Source organism: Magallana gigas, chromosome 2, assembly GCF_963853765.1.
Source record: "Magallana gigas chromosome 2, xbMagGiga1.1, whole genome shotgun sequence".
Classification (NCBI taxonomy): domain Eukaryota; kingdom Metazoa; phylum Mollusca; class Bivalvia; order Ostreida; family Ostreidae; genus Magallana; species Magallana gigas.
The window spans coordinates 9,148,799-9,170,808 of record NC_088854.1 but is presented as its reverse complement, the minus strand read 5'-3'; the positions used below and the strand labels follow the sequence as shown (position 1 = coordinate 9,170,808).

The window sequence follows — 22,010 nt, the reverse complement described above, 5'->3', positions numbered from 1 at the left end:
TTTGGAACATGTCTTTCATTTTTTTTTTCATAGAGCTGTAACAGTTTCTTATAATGATTAAACTAGCGAAAAAGAAAAATTAATTTTGAGGTTAAAACAGCTAATGTCACAATAGTAAAAAGAATAACAAAGAAACAGTTTAAATCCCCAACTTTCACTTATAAAAACAGATGATTGATTTTTTTTAAAGTCCTTCCAACCTTGTTCTCACCCGTTAGGGTTTTTCTTTTTCTTTTTTACCCAAATATGGCACGAATTTTAAAACTTTAAATTGGTTTTTCAAAGCAACAAGTAATATTTTGTTCCGTAGTTCCGTAAAAATCCATATACATGTATGCCAAATGAGACCATTGGATAGCGAGTATAAATTAGCTTGTCTCACCTGACAATTGAGATATTTAACTTTAAAAATAAATATCTCATAGGGTAATAATAAATCACATTGGAAAATAACTTTTGTTATAGGAATTTTCAAAAAATCCTACAGGATTTACACATCTTTTCGGAGAAACGCATTTCTTACAGGACTTTTTAAGTACAAGTTTTTTTTCCCGGATTTTAAAATCCTATGGGAGTTCTTTACAAATCATATCGTAATTTGAGTCTCTATTATAATAGGAAGTCCTTTTAGTCCGGTGTAACACACAACAGACCCCGCATGAATATATACCAATATAAGTTGGAACCTTTAACCTTTCAGTGGCAATTTTAAAAAATGGTTGAATCACGTAATTCAAGAATGCTGACTTGTTTATTTATTTTGAGAGGACATTGTTAACATAAATTGAAAAAAATATACAATGACAGCTGTGCTCTAATTAGAATAAATTCTTGCACCTTTTTCCGGATAAAAAGTAAATTTGGGGGATAATATGGACAATTTAAAAAAAAGAATCTAATAAAATTATCAACATCACGTTTACACATACACTGAACTAAAGTTCTAAGTGTTCACCCAATGTAATGTATTCATTATATGAAATAAACACAATCATTTGTCTTGCCGTTGGGGTGGCTGACCATCTAACTCTCAAAATGTTAAGAACAATGTAAATAAAAATAAATTTCTTTGAACACATAGGAAATAAATACATAATGGTGGTGTTAAAGACAAATTTTTATCTATGGTGCTGAATACCAAATAACAACAAAAACATTTTGCACGAAAATGATCTTATTTTTATTTCAGTCTGTTTTCGAGAATAAGAATTGATATTTGTTAGATTTTTTTTTATATGTATAACAAGTTCATAATAGCGACTTGCAAACAATAGACTTTTTAAAAACTTTCATACTTACACAATATAATAAAGTTTAAATCTGCCTCAAGTAAAGACTGTAAATTGCACTGAACAATGTAAAACAATAACAAGAGGCCCAGGGGCCACATCGCTCACCTGAGCAACAATTGCCTTAATTCTGATCAAATTAGCATTACAGTATCAGAACATCTTGACAACTATGTACAGTAGATCTTGCTGAAAAAAAATTGAAAATCTGCCAATTTTTATCCACCTCCTTTTTTTTGGTAAATACCAAGCCCATTTTGTTGTTGTACCTGTAAGAAGATTTTTCTCTATTCCTATATACCCCCCCCCCCCCCATTTCGTGGCCCCACTTTTCCCTAGGGAATCATGGTTTCATCAAACTTAAATCTGCATAACCTGTGCTTTTACACCAAGTACTGAGTTTTGGACCGAAAACTTTCCCAGAATATTTTTAAAGATTTTCTCTATATATTCCTATGTAAAATTTCAAACCGCCATCACGGCCCCGCCCTACCACTAGGGACTGTGGTTTTGCAAACTTGAATTTACACTACCCGAGGATGCCTCTACACAAGTTTAAGCTTTTCTGACCAAATAGTCTTTAAAAAGAAGATTTTTAAAGATTTTCTCTATGTAAAAATTCATCCCCCATTGTGGTCTCACCCTACCCCTGGACTATTATTTAAACAAACTTGAATCTAAAAAGAAGATTTTTAAAGATTTTCTCTATGTAAAAATTCATCCCCCATTGTGGTCTCACCCTACCCCTGGACTATTATTTAAACAAACTTGAATCTACGATCTGGGGATGCTTCCACTCAAATTTTTGGCTTTCCTGGCCTAATAGTTTGAGAAGATTTTTAAAGATTTTCTCTATATATAAAAATTTATCCCCCTCTTGTGGCCCCTCCATACCCCCGGGGACCATGATTTGAACAAAAATGAATCTACACTATCTGAGGATGCTTCCACTTTAATTTGAGCTTTTCTGGCCTAATAGTTTTTGAGAAGATTTTTAAAGATTTTCTCTATATATTCCTATGTAAAACTTGATCCCCCTATTGTGGCCCCACCCTACCCACAGGGACCATGATTTGATCAAATTTGAATCTACACTACCTGAGGATGCTTCCATTTTAATTTGAGCTTTCCTGGCCTAATAAATTTTGAGAAGAAGATTTTTAAAGATTTTCTCTATATATTCTTATGTAAAAATCCGTTCCCCCATTGTGGTCCCACCATGCCACCAGGGACTATGGTTTGAACAAACTTGAATTTACACTACCTGAGGATGCTTCCACTTTAATTTGAGCTTTTCTAGCCTAATAGTTTTTGAGAAGAAGATTTTTAAAGATTTTCTCTATATATTCCTATGTAAAAATTGATCCCCCTATTGTGGCCCCACCCTACCCACAGGGACCATGATTTGAACAAATTTGAATCTACACTACCTGAGGATGCTTCCATTTTAATTTGAGCTTTCCTGGCCTAATAGTTATTGAGAAGAAGATTTTTAAAGATTTTCTCTATATATTCCTATGTAAAACTTGATCCCCCAATTGTGGCCCACCCTACCCCCGGGGACCATGATTTGAACAAACTTGAATCTACACTATCTGAGGATGCTCCCATTTTAATTTGAGCTTCTCTGGCCTGATAGATTTTGAGAAGAAGATTTTTTAAAGTTTTTCTGTATATATTCGTATGTAAAACTTGATCCCCCTCTTGTGGCCCCTCCTTACCCCCGGGGACCATGATTTGAACAAACTTGAATCTACACTACCTGAGGATGCCTCCACACAAGTTTAAGTCTTTAAGGCCGAATAGGTTTTGAGAAGAAGATTTTTGAAAAATACCAACAAATTTTCAATAATTCTCAAATATCTCCCCTTTAAAGAGGGCGTGGCCCTTCATTTGAACAAACTTGAATCCCCTTCACCTAGTGGTGCTTTGGGCCAAATTTGGTTGAAATTTGCCCAGTGGTTCTTGAGAAGAAGATGAAAATGTGAAAAGTTTACAACAACGACAACGACAACGACGACAACGGACAAATTGTGATCAGAAAAGCTCACTTGAGCCTTTGGCTCAGGTGAGCTAAAAAAGCAAGAAATTAACAGTAAAATATTATGTGTTTAATATGTATAGAATTGCAAAGTTTGGCAAAACAATGTAAAAAAAAATAGTAAAGTGAAAAGTTAACAGTAGCATGTATTAACTCGATTAATTTAACACCTGTTCTAATCAATTTCTATAAAATGTCAAATCCGAGCGATAGTTTAAACGTCATGTACATAACAGTCCAAAAACACTTACCAAAACAAAAAAGTACTTCATCATAAAGTGTTAACACTTGAGCCAATTCATCATCTTCACAGTATGTCATCGACACCAGAAAGGTCACTCTTTTTCATTTTTAGTCTTTCTATTTTAGCTTACCTGGATCAAAGACTTAGTTACTTGCTCTAATGATCTAATTTAAATGTTGGGTTTGCTTTCATCGTTGATGTAAATTTTTTAGCTTTTAATTACGTCCAACTCCAATATAACATTAGGTTGCTAATCTAATGTTCTGCATCAGCTAAGGGGTTCAACACATCAAACAACATCCCCTCAGATTTCGTGTAGGCATTCGATTAACCTGTATAAGTAAGTAAGTAAATAATTTATTATAGTGACATGTGTTATAACAAATTACAAAATGTTATACAAAAAAGATAATGAAACACCCGGCCCATTGGGCCTATATGTCACTGCAAATACAATTATAAAATATATACACATATTACGCATTGCGTTTTTTATTTATACAATAATGATTGTCTGTAAAGGTAAGATTCAAGTAAATATTTAGAGGTTTGTCTCGGAAAATTTGACAGTAGAAAAATAATACAGTCTAAATTTGACATTACCAGTGTTGGATTATATCCTATATTATTAAATAATTCCCTTCAAAAATCAGAATACATTGTACAATTCAACAGAAAATGACTCTCGTCTTCTATTTATAAGTACCCTCTACAAAAGTTTAGCTTAGTTGATACATGTATTTTAAAAATTTCGTTCGGAAAATCTATTAAAAAGTTTGCGGAAAGTGATTAATTATATTTAAGAAAGTAAAAGGATAAACAGCTAATTTCAATAGTGTTAGACATACATTAGTCAATAGACATACATTAGTCAAAATTAGTTTTAAGAGCGTAGAAACTGATGAAAGCTAAAATCTGATTTATTCAACTTTTAATTTATTATTCATAATCGATGAACTCATGTTCAGCACGCTAACTAATTCAACAAACTTCGATGACTATTGCAATCTTGACAAACTGTCACCCGCAGTCCAAAATACATGTATTCATATTAATGTCATTAAGAGAAATATAAACTAAACATGCATATATCATTAAATATATGCCTATCAAAAAGCACTTATTATTTTCAAATAAGCATGTGCCTGCTTTTGAAGAAATGTGATATAGAAAGCATACATAAATTTACTCTTTTTGAGCTTAACATTTGCACCGGCCAGCCTACGTAATCAAAGTCAAAAAAGACATTGTATCTCACTAGCTATAACGCCCAATGGCCTTTGTTTACTATGAAAGAAAAGAAGTACATCAACTCGAAAACCAGGAGCAACCTCTGAAGAACCCAATTAAGGAGCACATAACCTTTTGATACCAATTAATTAAGCCGACAATTCTACCATGAATGAAGATTTCCACTTACTGGGTCAAAAGTGTTAAGCACTGCATTTCGCTCACGCGTTTCTGTTTTTCTTCATTCATAACGGGAACCTACTGGAGGTCTGAGTGTTATTTTTGTTCTCAACATGATGAAGGGTGCTGTTTTGCTCTTTGTCCTTCTTTGCAGTCAAGGTATATCATGAGTATTCATAATTAGGCTTTACACTTACGTTAAACGTACTAGTAATTTAATGTTTTTTAAAATTTGTTATGGATTAATTGTTTTCTCTGTAATTTTTTAATCGTGTATATTACTATATATCATTGACTAAAATATGCTTTTAATCTGAAAAAGAAATTCGCGGATATATTATCAAGTAGAATATCTATACTGAAAAAATATATTAAGTTATATTATGTATTATTTCCGCAATATATTAGTAGATAATTTTCGAACAATTATTATCAATTCGCAGATTAAGCAACAAGAAATTTTCTTGTGCGGAAATGTGAACGGCTGAAGTATTATATATCTACATGTATATGTCAAGTTTTTGATTTCTTTCTTTAACAGTGGCTTTTGGATGCGATTATTTGGGAATCGTGGACTGTACTGATGTACTGACGTCTGCCTCTATTGAACAGCTCGCGGCCGACATTTGTGGGTAAGAAAAAGACAACTCACAAACTTATCTAAATTTAGAATCTCTCTTTATTCATTTTTATGATAAGAAATAACATTTCAATTTGGCAGTAGGCCTCGAACCTCTTAAGGACGTTGTTAACTCAGGGTTTGAGTTCTCAAATCCGGATTGTTTAAAAGTTCAATTTCATAAGTAAAATTTGTTTTAAATACAAAAGGTATTTATGAAATGAATTTTTATTGACATAACAATCGATATAATTACTAAATTATGGAATTAGGCTCTGACAAAGTTTGACTTTTAGCAAAACAGAGGAAATTCGGACTAAATTTTTCAGATTTTGTTTTCCACTGAAATATTTTTTTACGGAAGCGTATTAGTGCCACTCTATATATATATATATTTTTTAAAATTCCAACTTTAAAGTTGGAATTTCCAACTTTAATCTTGGAATTTCCAACTTTAAAGTTGATTTTAAAGTTGATTTTTCCAACTTTAAAGTTGGAATTTCCAACTTTAATCTTGGAATTTCCAACTTTAATCTTGGGAATTTCCAACTTTAATGTTGGAAAAATCAACTTTAAAGTTGATTTTTCCAACTTTAATGTTGGAAATTCCAACTTTAATCTTGGAATTTTCAACTTTAAAGTTGGAATTTTCAACTTTAAAGTTGATTTTTGGGAGCTGATTTTAATCAACTCTCCTATGCACTTACGCGGGCAAAGCGAAAGTGAAACAGTGTTTGGACCTAAGCACAAATCAATTATACCGCTGACAACACTTAGTTCTTAAAAATAATCGATAAATTCGATGCTATGTATTTTGAAGCATTGTTTTTCAAAATTTTTTTTTATTAATAACATGAAAATAGTAAGATTTTAAATTGTACAAACAGTTTAGATATTTTTTAAGTCGTATGTATTCCTACGCTAGAGTTCAATGTAGTCTCGTTCAACCAGACGCTTGGGTGCCTCCGTTAATATCCAACAAAACAGAGTCTCTCTTGCTTGTCGGAGATAAACAGAGACAGCCGAGCGTTTGGTTGAACAAAACTAGAGTTCAATCTTGCCTGGATCCATACAATTTCTCAGAAATATTTCGATTACTGATACTACATGTACTTGCCATGCAAAATCACATATCGTTGATTTTGAATAAATGATATTCGATAAAATCAACTCCCGTCAGTACTTCAGTACTTTGATTCCAATTCCAACTTTAATCTTGGAATTTCCAACTTTAATCTTGGAATTCAATTCAACATATTTATTCATTGTTCAAGATTATCATGCACATACTACCGTATATGTATGTGTTAACTGAAAATTGCAGAATAGATTATTGTTTACATATAATCACTTTCCTAAATGTTTTTCAGTACTATGCTTCATTACACTTGATCCTTTTAATTCTTTTATTTATTGAGGTTTTTTTTAAAATTTATTTTATATGTATATGATACAATCAAGCAACCATTTATACACATATATATATATATTGATTATGACATAGGTACTGTTTTCATGGAATTCAAAAAATAGAATTGAAATTATAATTATGACATGTTCTATTATTTCCAGTGAGTTCGAGTTGTTGTATTATTATATTGAGTTCTTTTTGAAAGCGAATGAGCTCCCCCATTCTTTTTATGAGTAAAGCCTAATTCACACTGAACAAAAAATCATTGTATCTATCTATCTATCTATCTATCTATCTATCTATCTATCTATCTATCTATCTATCTATCTATAAGACGTCTCTTTGGAATGTATACATATATTTTAAAAATTGATATCGTTTTTGGTTATTTAATATGAATGTTTTTGTACAGTAATTTCACAAAGTAAATACGGGAAAAAATTATTTGATTGCACTTTTTATTTTCTTAAATTACTTACTTTTACGTCTTGCACTCTATATAACTTTTTAAACTGGTATTAATACATGCTAGAAAGATCTAGTATTTCATAACGAAGAATTAATTATGTAGGTAACCCTATATCCAAATACTAACTTAGATTTACATTTAATTTGTTTTTATTTACCTATGTGAATAGTCTTTAGTAGCCTTTTCTTACATCTCATCTGTTGACCGATCGTAAACTTAGACTCATTCAATCATTCATTCATTCATTCAATCTTTATTCATTCGATCACTTAGGTTTCTTGGAAAATCGATTTATATATTAATAAGGTCCATTGCAGTTTATGCTGTGTCATTATCTGTTTATTAGATATTGGTGGAGGTTCTCTACTTGCATGGCCAGTCTGAGGGAATCGTGCCGAGGAAATCCGATCTGGTCGACCTACAGAAGCCGATTTAGTTGGCTGAATGATGACTGTTAATTGTATCCAATACACATGTTGATTAGCTTGTACTATAATGTAAAGTTTAAAATAAAATGCCTTTTATGATATTTATTTTTAAATTGATGTTTATCAAATAACATAAAATTCAAATTATTTATTTAAAAAAGCCAAATTTCTGGTGACCTACCGGTCATGTATAATACACCTTGGTCCGAGGATGAATATTTTGCTAATTAAGAGGGTTCGATGGGTGTGGCCTTATTTAGACTGTATTGATCTCTTTAAGAAGAAGAGCTCTGTATATAATGATATAGAAAAACAGCCAAATTTAAAAGGTAAAATATACGGATTTTTTCTTTACTAAAGAATAGTTTATAACTAAATAAATCATATCTTAAAATTTGAGGTAGACCTGATTTAACTTGGATTACTTTGTTGACCCTTGTAAAGTTCATGTAAGCCTTCTGTCTTACAGGATCCTATTGAGGGTCAGCTCAAGCTTATGGATGACAAGTCCAGTATTTCTTTCTCAAACGGTTTTATTAAGCGTGATCGTATAGTTACAATAACATCAGCTAATAGCAGCCCAAATCAGGAGTCTGCACAATCTCATTTCATATGGGTATATATAAGGTTTTACTTATGATGGACAGTTTTGACTAGTTCGGCCCATATACGACGATCATGAGTGAACATTTAGTGTTCAAAATTAAGATTAATATTTTATTCCTAAATAAAGTAACAAAACCGTCAAAACTGCCAATCAAAGAGTCTGGATGCAGGATGTGGGTCTCCGAGTCCTGGGTCTCGGAGCCCCCCCCACCTAGTATGAGGCATCACTTACTCACAATACGTTCATTCATACACGGCATAAAAGGTTACAAAGGTTAATATATAGAATACACAATACATGACTCAATATAGAATGCTAGAGCATTCGTTGCAGACACAGAATCGCCAAATAGGTCACATGTTGTTAAACTCTCAATTTGGATATTATTCTGCCCGTATTATGCACCTGGTTTCATAACATCATTTAGGAATACTACGCATTGCTACAAGAGTCACAGAGTTCATTCTGTCAATTATCATTAACACCATTCAGTGCGCAACATCTAGGTACACATAAATATCATAGTGACCATTATGTAATACTAGCAATTCAAGGTCATAGCATGGCTATCTGTTTACATACGTCCCCCAAACAAAAGAAATATCCCGAAGGGAGATTTCTCATGCCTGGCGCCCGGAATAGGAAAGCGTCCTTGATCTACCCTTGATCAGACGAACTTCCTAGTGACATACCAGTCAGAACATCTATGTTAAGAGATAGTAACAAGTGACATGTTTCCACCTCCGGCTTGGAACATCATTCATCTACAAAAACAAATCTATAACCAGGATGTATACATAAAATCATATATAGTTGTTTGATTATATCGCATTAAGACCATGAAAACAATAATGAATAAAGTATGACAATAATGATCAAGGTGAAAATAATCGTAATTCATCATCAAAGTAATACTAAGTATGGTTAAGCTTGATGTCACATATATATACAAAGTGCATGCTTGTAAGTTCACAAAATATCTCTTCCTTCTTAGGGGTGAGGTTTGCGTCATAGGTTCGGAGTCCATCGGTTTCTTCCTGAATTTCTCCAGAGTGAATCAACAAATACAAGATTTACATTAGCACAAGAAAACGCACATTTCTACTTTAACACATTTCACATTTTTTAATTTTCGCTAAATTTCACAATCCTTTCATAAGGAATAAACAACTTCTTCGCGGCTGTAGCTTAATTATTCATCCATCATCGGCACCCGTGGATAGAGGGTCGGCGCGGATGGCGAGGCGACTTCTCGCGGAGCGTCTCCTGCGTTCCTCTGTTGCGTAGACATCGCGGCCTTCTCTTCCAGGTATTTACGTGCCAGCTCTGGGTCCGGTCGATAGTATTTGGTCCATGGATAGTCTTCATTTTCCTCCTCTCCACGAAATTGTTGTGCTAGTTTAGTCGAAATGGTCCCCGTGTTACTGGCCAATTTGTGAGTTCCGATTCCTCCGCTTCGTCGGGGTTTCTCTTGGATCCTAGTGACTTTCGGGATTGGTTCAAGTTCAATAATGTCGCTAGAGGTCCTTTTCTCTGGATTCTCACAACAAAATATAGTGTCTTTGGAAGAACCTTTCTTATCTCCGTCACTACCCCTTTTTCGACAACCTGTCCAGCAACCACCACAACATATACCACCCCATTTTTTTTAAATAGTTTTACGTTTCTAAATACAAAGTCCTATCATTATTGTTACTGCCAAAGTTAAACACAAATAAAACCAGGGGCTTCCCACCCAAGATGAGAATTTTCTGGGTTGCAAATTAATAACTGGCAATTCCGCCATAAGTGTATTCATAGGGAAAACTTTTAAATTAATATATTTTGTCTTAAGATTAAACCATGAAAACCTGATCAACCTTGTCCCATACTCAAGATGTCGATAGCAAAATTAGATTGTTTTTACTGATAATTTTAAATCACTTATAAAAATCAGTCTTATAGTTTCTTACTGTTTCATGTATTTCGAGTATATGTTAAATCTCTTTAACTCCGCATATACATACAAATAACCGAGGTGCTGAGTCCGCGTTTGCTAGTCGGCGTATCTCAATACATGTACATGTTTTGATGTCACAGGGGGTCATCCTGTCATGTCTTTTTTTAAAAGCGTGCGATATATACAAAGCTAAGCTCATTCAAGATTATTTACATCTACATTATACGATAATAAAACTTTTTTAGTTTATTATTTTGGCTAATTCCTTCATAATAGCCAAACAATCTACAGCAAACTTTTGTTTGCTATTTTCCCTACGGGGCTTAGGGATTAGTTTACGCGGTTTAGGAATTGGTTTGAAGCCTCGACCTACTTTAGGGACTATTTCATCTATTTCCATATTTTCATCTAAGGGTACATTTGGATTATCTAAGGGTATTTCATAGTCTTGACCACTATTTTCACCACATTGTTCTGACTCACGGGTCTCATCCGATTCTGAATCTACGGTCTGATCGTTCTCGTGTTTATACTGCTGATCATCCATGATCTTCTTAGCTCTTATACGTCTTTGAAGTTCTGCGAGGGGTATATCTTCTTCGTCTGAAGATCCTTCTCTTTCCCATTGTTTGGACTGTATAGCTCTTTCTAATGGTTCTGGTTGCATGTCTTCATTTTCTGACGACGATTCATCTTCTGGTGGCACCACATAGTTAGTTTTTCTTAGAGTTCTTCCACCATCTTCAGTAGTTTGTGAAAGGGGCCAGTGCGAAATGTCTGCCAGTCTTAACTGTCGTGCATGGCATTTGGTGGTTAATCCAGTCAATTGGTCTCTCACCACGAAACTAACTGGTCCTTTCTGCTCAATGATTCGATAATATGGTAGCCACTTTTTATCTAATTTATTTTGTCTCCTGTTGTTCTTAAGGTAGACAGGGTCACCTACCTGAAAATTTTCGTATTTGCTTTTCTTATCGGCCTGAGCTTTCTGTTTCTTCTTGGCTTCCTTCATATTACGATGTACTAGCAGGAAAGCTTTATGTTGTTCTTGTAGAGCGATCTTGTGTTGATCTTCTCCCGCATATCTCCTTCGAGGTTTCATTAAAGTATCAAGAGGTAATACGACATCTCTGTTGTACATAAGGTAATATGGGGAAAATTTTGACGAATCGTTAGGATGGAAACGAATGGCTGCCAACGTCTGATTAAGATGAATATCCCATGTTTGAGCGTTGTCTGTTGTTTTCTTAGACATCACGTCATGTAGAGTTCTATGAAATCGTTCTACTTTACCATTACCTTGAGGGCTGTAATAAGATGTTTTGATATGGTTGATATTCAATTCTTTTAAAGTTTCTTCCACTTTCTTATTCACATTTTCTGTTCCGTTGTCTGTGAGGATTTGAAGAGGACAGCCATATCTTGGATATATTTCTTCTAAGATAAGATGTACTATGTTGTCAGCTGACTTATCAGGAACGGGAAAAGCTTCTGGCCAACCAGAGTAAATGTCAATAAAAGAAACTATGTACTTGTTTCCCGACAAGGATGTTGGATATGGTCCTGATAGATCAAGTCCTACTTTAGCCATTGGAAAAGGTGGTATATCTGTCTCTTGAAGTGGAGGTTGATTTTTCTTATTGCTCCTCGTTTGGCATACTACACATCCTTCTATATAAGAGTATAACCTTTTGTACAAATTTGGTATGTAGTACTTTTGTCTGATTACGTCATATGTTTTGTCCACTCCCATATGTCCAAGTCCGTCATGATATTGCTGCACTACTAAAAGTTCTAACTCACGTGGTACATACAGGCGAAGTTTTGGGCCTTCTGAGTCTCCATCTGAAAGATAGTACATAATACCATCAATTTCCAGAAACTTCTTTTCTTCGGTTGCTGTTGCTGTTCCTTTACTTAACCGATTCTTCAGTTTCTTGATCTGCTCGTCGTGTTGTTGACTTTCTTTGATGTTGATATCCTCTGGTAGATCAATAAAGGGTTTGACCAATTCGTCGTGTTGATTAACTTCACATCTGGCAAATCTCTTAGGCGAAAAGGCATTGGAGTTAAGTACGTTTACTTCAAAGAAATTGTCCTTAACATCTGGTTCATCATGCTCTGATTGTTCTTCCTCTTCACACTCGAGGTTGACTGTCGGTAATCTGGATAAGAGATCTGCACAGCAGTTAAATCTTCCTTCTATGTACTCTACCTTACAGTTATATCCTGCAATACTTAATGCCCATAGTTGAATTTTCTTATTTTGCATTGGAGATTCTAAGATATACTTGAGCGGCTTATGGTCTGTTCTTATAGTAAACTGAGCACCGTGTAAATAATGGTCTAACTTCTGAAGGGCGTAATGGATTGCAAATGCCTCCTTTTCTATGGTTGACCACTTTTCTTGAGTTTTACTCAGCTTGTGGGATAAGTAATATATTGGCTTATCTTCTCCCTCATCTGTCTTTTGAGTAAGGCACGCTCCAATACAATTGTCGCTGGCATCGGTGTACAGGATGTACGGCTTATTAGTATCTGGATATGCTAGTAAAGGCACTACCGTTAAACTTTCTTTAATAAAGTCAAACGCTTTTTGGCAACATGGCGTCCATTTGAACCTTGCATATTTTCTGGTTAAGTCAATCAATGGTTCCGCAATCTTAGAGAAGTTCGGTATAAATCTCCTGTAATAACTACACATACCTATAAAGCCACGAACTTCTCGGACTGTAGTGGGCGCTGGTAACTTTCTTATAGCTTCGACTTTCTTTGGATCAGGTGTAACGCCATGTTCATCAATGATGAAACCAAGATATTCTGTCTGTTCCTTGAAGAAACTACATTTCTTTAGCTTCATTTTAAGTCCATGCTTCCTTAGGCGGTTGAAAACGTCTTGAATATGCCGAAGATGATCTTCCGGTGTCTCTGAGAATATAAGAATGTCATCCAGGTATGCGATGGCAAACTCCTCTTGTCCTTGAAGAACTATGTTCATCAGCTCTTGAAAGACTGCCGGTGCATTACTCAACCCAAATGGCATCCGGTTAAATTGGAATAGTCCTTTGTGACATGCAAAGGCCGTTTTTTCTTTACTTGAATCTTCTAATTTCACTTGCCAATATCCACTCTTTAAGTCTAGTGCAGTGAAATATTTTGCCTTACCTAGTAAACATAGGATATCATCAATCAACGGCAGCGGGAATGATACGGGTTTCACTATCTTATTCAAGCTTCTAAAGTCAACGCACATCCGGTCTGATCCGTCCTTTTTCTTCACCACTACTAAGGGAAATGACCAAGGTGATTGTGATCTCTCAATAATCTTTGCGTCCATCATTTCCAGTATGGCCTTGTCAATTATCTGTCTTTTATTTAAGGGTACACGGTAGGGTCTGTTCTTTATTGGGTGGTGATCTCCAGTTTCTATCTTCATTTTAACAGTATCAGTCACTCCAAGGTCACTGTCTTTCTTTGCAAATAAATCATTGTTTTTGCTCACAAGTCTTTTGATTGAGTGTTCAAATCTTTTAGGTACATCAATTTCTTCTTTTGTGTCTTGAGTAGTCTGTATTTCTGAGATTTCCTTCTGTTTTAATGCGGTAATTCGTCCGACTATGTAGCCTCTTGGAATTTTATAATTTTTGTTAGTGATCATTGGAACTTTCTTATCCTTCCGAACTATACAAACGGCGTCTTTTAAATATAGTCCTGGGTCTTCCATAATGCAGTTATTGTCTATGCTGTTCACTTCAACCAAGTCACTTTTTTCCAGTGGAAAATTGTTATTTATTTTTCCATAGAATACAGTCACCGTGTTTGGTCTCATAATAAGTTTCTTAGGAGTTCTTACAATAGTTGAGATGTGTAAATCTTCTTTAAGTTCCGCGTATACTTTGCCATCAATACGCATGAGTCCAAGATCAAAGTATAAACGAACATTGTTTTTCTTGAGCCAATCACGACCGAGAATCATGTTTCGGTTGAGTCCCTTTGTCACATAAAGTTTGTGGTCTAAAGTTAACCCTGAAATCTTAAAGGAAATATTTACATACCCTATCGCAATTAAAGAATTGCCATTTGCTGCTTGTAAAGAGGGGATGTCATTATTAAACAACTTGGGGCGGGGAAATAGATTATCATACATTTTCTTACTAATTAGAGATACGGCTGCGCCTGTATCTACCAAAGCTCTAAATTTATTTTTACCTACTTTTAATAAACAGCTACTGGGGTTGTTAGTAAAATTAATTTCATATGTAGGTCTTTGTTTAAAGTTCTTTCTTCGGGCTTCAACGAAGGAAGAACGTCTTAGTTTTCCTGTTTTTGTTTGTCAAAATAAGAACGCGATTTGAAATTTTGAGACGATCCTCTATTTACTTGGTCGCTAGATTTATATGTTCGGCCTTGACGATTTGATGGTCTGCCCCGATTCTGCTGCGCTCTTTGATACATATGCGAGCCCCAACAATCTGCACGCACATGACCTACTTTACCACAATTCCAACATTCCACAGGTGAACGGGGTTTCTGCTCTATATTATGGACGGGTTTGTTTTGATTGGGTCGTTTATTTATTTGAGGACGGGACCTGACTTGAGTACAAAATCGAGCCCTATGACCCGTCTGTTTACATTTAAAACACCTACTATTACGCGCATGGTCAATTTCCATTGGTTCTACATGCCTTGTTTCTACTGAGGTAAGATTATCTGCTCTATCCTTTAATAAGGGAAGAGTAGTATCAAAATTTGAAGGAGTTCGTCTGTTGTCATTACTTTGTACAATTTCTGTCATATTTGACCCTCTTATCGCTAGCCTTTGTCTCAGATTTTGTTCTCGCATTGCTATTTGAATTGCGGATTCTAAATCTTTAGGGTTTTCTCGCAAAATTTTCATTCTGAGGTAGTCGAATGTCAACCCGTCACAAAAGATATCTACTAACTGTTGTTGTATCAAAGGGTCTTTTAGCCTGTCATTACTGTAGGCGTCTTCCGCGATTTGCAATAGTCTCTCGGCGAACAACTGAACACTTTCATTTGAATGTTGTCGAGTCTTACGCATTACTGCTAACGCGTGTTGGGGATCTGTTATTTCTGCAAATCTATTTTTAAGGGATTCCTTAAGATCGTTCCAAGATGGGATTTCTTCAGACGCATCTGTTTCATCTAAATACCTTTTAATATAATCCCCAACTGAACCCTTACTCGTTATGTATGCAAGCATGGGGATCTCATGACCTTGTTTCCCAGACATAACACTGTACTTTTCAACTTCCTTTATCCACTGTTTAAATTTTTGAGCATCTCCCTCAAAAGGAGTTATCACAGAAGATAGGGGCACTGAGAGTGCGGCTGTTATAGCTTTAACTTGCCCAATAAAAAAATCTTTTTCATCATCCTGATCTGAGACTCGGTGTCGAGTTTCACGAGTTTCATACGGCCTAGCATCATGATATGTTTCAAAAGTATTTTGTTTAATCTGCTCTTTTTCTGGGGACTTTTGACCTGTTTCTTGCCCTTTATTTTCATTGTTCTGACAACACCCCGCGAATTGTTTTTCTAATTGCTCCATTTGATTTTTAAATTCTTTTTTGTCAAACCCATCACCTGTCGCCATATTGGTTGCATAGACAAAGTTGTTTACTTCGAGATAGCTTTAAGAGACATATAGAAATGGTTCTTACCTTATTCTGTTTTGAACTTCGCTAAGTCCTGGTCACTGGCACCAAGAAAGTTCATGTAAGCCTTCTGTCTTACAGGATCCTATTGAGGGTCAGCTCAAGCTTATGGATGACAAGTCCAGTATTTCTTTCTCAAACGGTTTTATTAAGCGTGATCGTATAGTTACAATAACATCAGCTAATAGCAGCCCAAATCAGGAGTCTGCACAATCTCATTTCATATGGGTATATATAAGGTTTTACTTATGATGGACAGTTTTGACTAGTTCGGCCCATATACGACGATCATGAGTGAACATTTAGTGTTCAAAATTAAGATTAATATTTTATTCCTAAATAAAGTAACAAAACCGTCAAAACTGCCAATCAAAGAGTCTGGATGCAGGATGTGGGTCTCCGAGTCCTGGGTCTCGGAGCCCCCCCCCCACCTAGTATGAGGCATCACTTACTCACAATACGTTCATTCATACACGGCATAAAAGGTTACAAAGGTTAATATATAGAATACACAATACATGACTCAATATAGAATGCTAGAGCATTCGTTGCAGACACAGAATCGCCAAATAGGTCACATGTTGTTAAACTCTCAATTTGGATATTATTCTGCCCGTATTATGCACCTGGTTTCATAACATCATTTAGGAATACTACGCATTGCTACAAGAGTCACAGAGTTCATTCTGTCAATTATCATTAACACCATTCAGTGCGCAACATCTAGGTACACATAAATATCATAGTGACCATTATGTAATACTAGCAATTCAAGGTCATAGCATGGCTATCTGTTTACACCCTCCAGCCTCCTTAAGGCAATATCCAGTCCATATTCAAATTCATCTGTTTATTGGAGAATGATAAGTCTATGGAATACAAATCTCGTGAAGGATACTTCAATTTATATCTGCCCGCCTCGAAATGTACGACAAAAAAAAGGAGAAAATTTAAATTTAATTAGGAGGTATATTCGTAAAACATTGATTTAATCATCAAATGAAACAGCTCACTTCTTTTGGGTTGAATGAAAATATTGATAAGACGAAAACAAGCGTACCGGTGTTATATAGTGCCTTTTCCCCCTAGCCATCTTTCCCCCCGGAAAAATGGCTATATAGCAGTTCTTCCCCCCGGAAAAATGGCTATATAGCAGTTTTTCCCCCAGGGAAAGCTGACTATATAGTGGGCTTTCCCCCTTTTTATAGCCAGATTACCCCCACGGAAAACCTACTATATAGTGGATTTTCCCCCTTCTTTTACATTCCGGCCATGTATATGGTGGACCATTCGTGGCAATATATAATTTGCAATAATTTATATGATATCAATTTCTCATAGAAAAGGATAATTATGGCATTTATCAATACATAGAATAAAATAGTATTTCATGGTTTTTTAACCCCAAATATGAACTAAGGCACGCGCCTCCATAACATTCATGTGTCATCGTCGTTTATTTCACTTGTTTTTACACCTTTTTGAAACACCATTTACACGGATTTCGGAATACCTCGAATCTTTTTCATCTAATCGATGCTTATCTACAGTTTCGACTTCGACGTTAAGAACACGTGAGAACACATTTGAGTAAAAATACGCTGGTTTGGAACTTTAATTTTCCAATGTATTACCATCTCTGTATAAGCTTCTCCGAGGGAACTAACTGTACAATCTTGACTTAATTTTGTAGAGGAAGGGAATAAAAAGTGGAAATGTATTACTCCCTTCGTCCAAAAGGCTATCAATTTTAAATTAATACCGTTCGAATTGACGATTTTAAAAACAATTATATTTCTTCTTCTAAATATCAAACAGGGTCGATGATATGATGAGAACTGAAATGTTTTAGTTTTATTTAGATTGATGGGGTTCTAAATCATGGGTAAGGGGTATTTTAATTGATTATATATTAAAAGCATGTGAAAGTTAGTGTTTACAATTTTGTTTTAAAATTACACATATTCATATTTTTTAGCACATTTTTTACGAAACGTGAGATTTTATGATGTAAACATTTTGTTTCAAAAAAAAAATGTCTTCACAACCAGAACAATGTCGGTATCTTTGCTGGTTACTTTGGAAAATGTGAAATGGAGCCTGAACTAACCTTATGTATATATTTACACTCAGTATTTGCTAATTTTCCACTTTTAAGTTTGCAACGTGATTTATAAATATACAATTTTGAAAACGATGCCATATAAATCGATTCACTTACCTAAAAATCGTATATTACTATTTGTTTCATATTATTGCAATAAAGATTTACTTGTGTACCATATTATTTCTTCGAACAATGAAACAAGGGTAATTAAAAAAAAACCAACCCCCAACAAACCACCACATCTATTGTGATGAGCTGACTTATTTTTTTTTTTAAATATAAGCTTGGTCTTCTAATCAACTAACAAGTTACAAAAGTCGTATACATGTATGCGCTTAGGTTGGTTATTTATTTTTGATTTTCGGTTGCCCCTTTTATGAATAAAAGTTTATTGATTTATTTATCTAGTTATTTATTATTTCATTAGTCATCTTATGAATTGATTAAATGTTTTAAAGAATAATGAATTTACCTGCGTACCTTTTTAAAAAAATTTGTTCGTAAACTTTGGACTATATATGATATGGGCGCCTTAGATGGTGGCCCCCTAAAATGAACATCGTCGTTTTACTTCAATTCTTTTTTTTTCTTTGTACAGATATATATGTGATGTTTATACATAATGTTCATTTTGATTCAAGTGCTCACATTTAAGAAATATGACATCGTAAAGACAACCTTTTCCCGCCATTTTTGCAATTTTAGCATAAAACAGCTTGTTTTAATCAGAGATATTTATAGCCAAGACTAATAAGTAACAAAAAATATCTTTGTTCAAGCATGCGCTCTATATTTCCCATTCGTAAACGGATAAGAAAAATGTCAATTTTTGACCGATTTTGATTGAATTGTAGTAATAGCGTTACTTCTGACGTCATATACTGCAAGTGAGTGCAAATAAACCAAATGAATAGGTAAAAAATATATTTTAAATCAACTCTTCTAAAAAATAACATAACATTTTACTGTACCCGAAACACTTGAAAAAATTGCGAATTATGGGGGCCAAATTTAAATCATATTATATATAGTTCTTAAAAAAGAAAAGCAGAATCGTAATTTTCAATCATTTTGATAAGGAAATATATGAGCGATTGTGTATTTTTAAATGATGTTTTTACTTTTAAATGACCGTAAAAATATGTTCATGTGGTCATCTTTAGTTTTTGAAATATGGGGCCCTAAAAAATACATTTTCTTTATAATTGGATTTCAAACATCGGGCTCGAAAACAACAAAGGCCCCTACCCTGCATGGGGGCTAAAATTTTCAGTGTCATCTACTAGTGGTATAACACTATCACTGTGAAAATATGGTTAAGTGGTCATCTCTAGAATATGAGAATCGGATCCCCACTTATAGAACACTTTTCAATCATTATAACGGGGTTTTAAACATCGGGCCCTGAAACATCAATGGCCCCTACCCTGAGGGCTGAAATTTTCAGAGTCATCTACAAGTGGTAAACCACTGCCACTATGAAAATATGGTGATATGGTCATCTCTAGTTTATGAGACATTGGACCCTTAAGAATATGCACTATAATCATTATAATAGGATTTTAAAAACCGGGCTCTGAAACTTTGGAAACAAAATCTCTTTAAAACAGAGGTTTAGCCTGGATGAAATTTTCAAAAACAGACAGACAGTCTGATAGATTTATCAAAAAATTCTTTAAACATTCTTGCTTAGTACAAATTCAGAACACAGAATTATGCATATAAGTGTATAACTTGTAAAACCAAGTATTTTTTTCAATTAATTACCTAAATTTAGTTTTATGTGTAATTCCATTACACACGTGTTCAATTTTCAGCATAGTCTATAAAAATTATAAATTGGCAAAACGAAACTTAGCCTTTATAGATGAATTCAGTTGTACATGTATGCAACCTGGGAGTGTAAAAACATTAATTTTAATCCTTGCTGGATTTCCATCAATATTTTTTATAAAATCTGAACCAAAAACGTGAGGGAGAAACCCTACTATGGGGGAAAAGCTACTATATAGTAGCTTTTCCCCCCAGGGGGAAAGGCTACTATATAGTAGGTTTTCCGGGGGGAGAAGCTACTATGGCGGAAAAACTGCTATACAACACCGGTTGGAAAATTAACTCAAAATTGAAAAATGCACTATTTCAGAATTTGGAATAGATTTTGGGATTGTGTTTGAATCTAATGCCGTATGTCTAATGTTCATTCGTGTCCTAAGTTGCAATGTTAAACCCTGAACCTTTGGTATGTAAATGGGTTTTACTTAACATTATGAAATATGCGTATATTGAGGGGGAATATCAAAAGAAATTAAAGGAAAGCTATTTGTAAGTTACCGTATGGATAACCATAAAAATTCAGAACTTACACGGATACAAAATCAAAAATCATATTGTTGCAATTTTTTAAACTGCTCACTCTTGATATTATACATAGAGTTATCTTTCATTTCGTTCAAGTCGACCGTGTTACAGCTATCCAGCCATTCAATAAAGACAACGATCATATATTTTCAGCATTCATCATTGAATCGTAAAACCCCCAATGACAAGGAAATGAAGTTTAAAGTAAGATGCAGCAATTATTTTAAAATATACAAATACGAGGAGGCCGAAATAAAAGAAACACTTAACTTGGAACAATTATATATGTGTTTCATTATACATATTGTAATAATTTTCGTTGTGCTCAACTCAAATTTACATTCGCAATGTATAAAAGATATTTTTTATGGAAATTAGTATAGTTAGTGCACAAGCATTGATCTCAGCGAGTTATAAGTACATTGTAGCAATCCCCCGATTACAATTATATACGATTTCAATTACGATTACAATTATAGTCAAAAGGTACTCCTGATTATTTCATGACATGTAAATATTTTTGCTATAGTACCATTTCAAAGAAAAGCTGTTTTTCTGTACAAAAGTACACAGAACAAAATTTCATTAATTAGTATTTTGTTATCCAGAAGTGATTAGCATTAATTGGAAAAGGCCACCTGCCTCCTTTTTAACATGGAATGAGGATATCAACCATAGCGTGGTAATCTTTGAGAATCAAATTAGAACCTCCTTCCAGACAAATTGCAAAAGAAACCAATGCAGTCAGTACCTTCGTAAAAAAAAAACCAACACTTACCGATAATGATTGTACATTTGCAAACAAAAATACAAACATATAACAGTTTGTGCTGAACAAAACAAACCGACAAAGTCTGTTTATTTCTACATCTCAAAGAAACCAATAAAGTCTGTACATTTGTTCACAACAAAACAAATCGATATGTACAGTCTATAGATTTATACAGAACAACTGTACACTTTGTACATTTGTACATACATTATATCTCAAAACAAAATCGATATGTAGGCTAGAGTCTGTATATTTGTACGCAAAACAAACCGATTAAGTCTGCAAATCAAAACTGTAGATGACAACACAACCGATACAATCTAAATAGCTATATACATGTTCATTATCACAAATAGATACTTAGTATTGAAACTCTTACGAATTCAAATATGATCCTATTTTGGTTGTAAAACACTGGTTGACTGAATAAAAAAAAGTTTCCAGATTGTACATTTGTTCATAACAAAACAAATACAGTCTGCACGACTGTGAATAACAACAAAAAAAGATACAGTTTGTTTGCACACAACAATACAATCCGAAACAGATTCTACATTTGTGTGTGACAACACAAACTTGTGATAAAGTTTGTACAAAGGACTGTACACTTGCAGACACCAACTTAAAACAATTAAG

At 34.3% G+C, this 22,010-nt stretch overlaps 1 protein-coding gene and 1 long non-coding RNA gene across 2 annotated transcripts; one reads left to right on the top strand and one right to left on the bottom strand.

Annotated features, from left to right (window-relative positions):
* Nucleotides 1–5,001: 5,001 nt before the first annotated feature.
* LOC136272701 (uncharacterized) lies at nucleotides 5,002–8,012 on the top strand. The gene is made up of 3 exons (XR_010710720.1): nucleotides 5,002–5,143; nucleotides 5,526–5,616; nucleotides 7,830–8,012. It is a non-coding gene; the product is annotated as an uncharacterized lncRNA (long non-coding RNA).
* A 1,698-nt stretch (nucleotides 8,013–9,710) lies between these two features.
* LOC136272858 (uncharacterized) lies at nucleotides 9,711–14,433 on the bottom strand. The gene is made up of 3 exons (XM_066075689.1): nucleotides 12,173–14,433; nucleotides 10,776–11,764; nucleotides 9,711–10,126 (listed from the first exon to the last, which is right to left on the bottom strand). Exons 1-3 carry the CDS (start codon nucleotides 14,431–14,433, stop codon nucleotides 9,711–9,713), a joined length of 3,666 nt encoding a protein of 1,221 aa, XP_065931761.1.
* Between the last annotated feature and the right edge of the window lie 7,577 nt (nucleotides 14,434–22,010).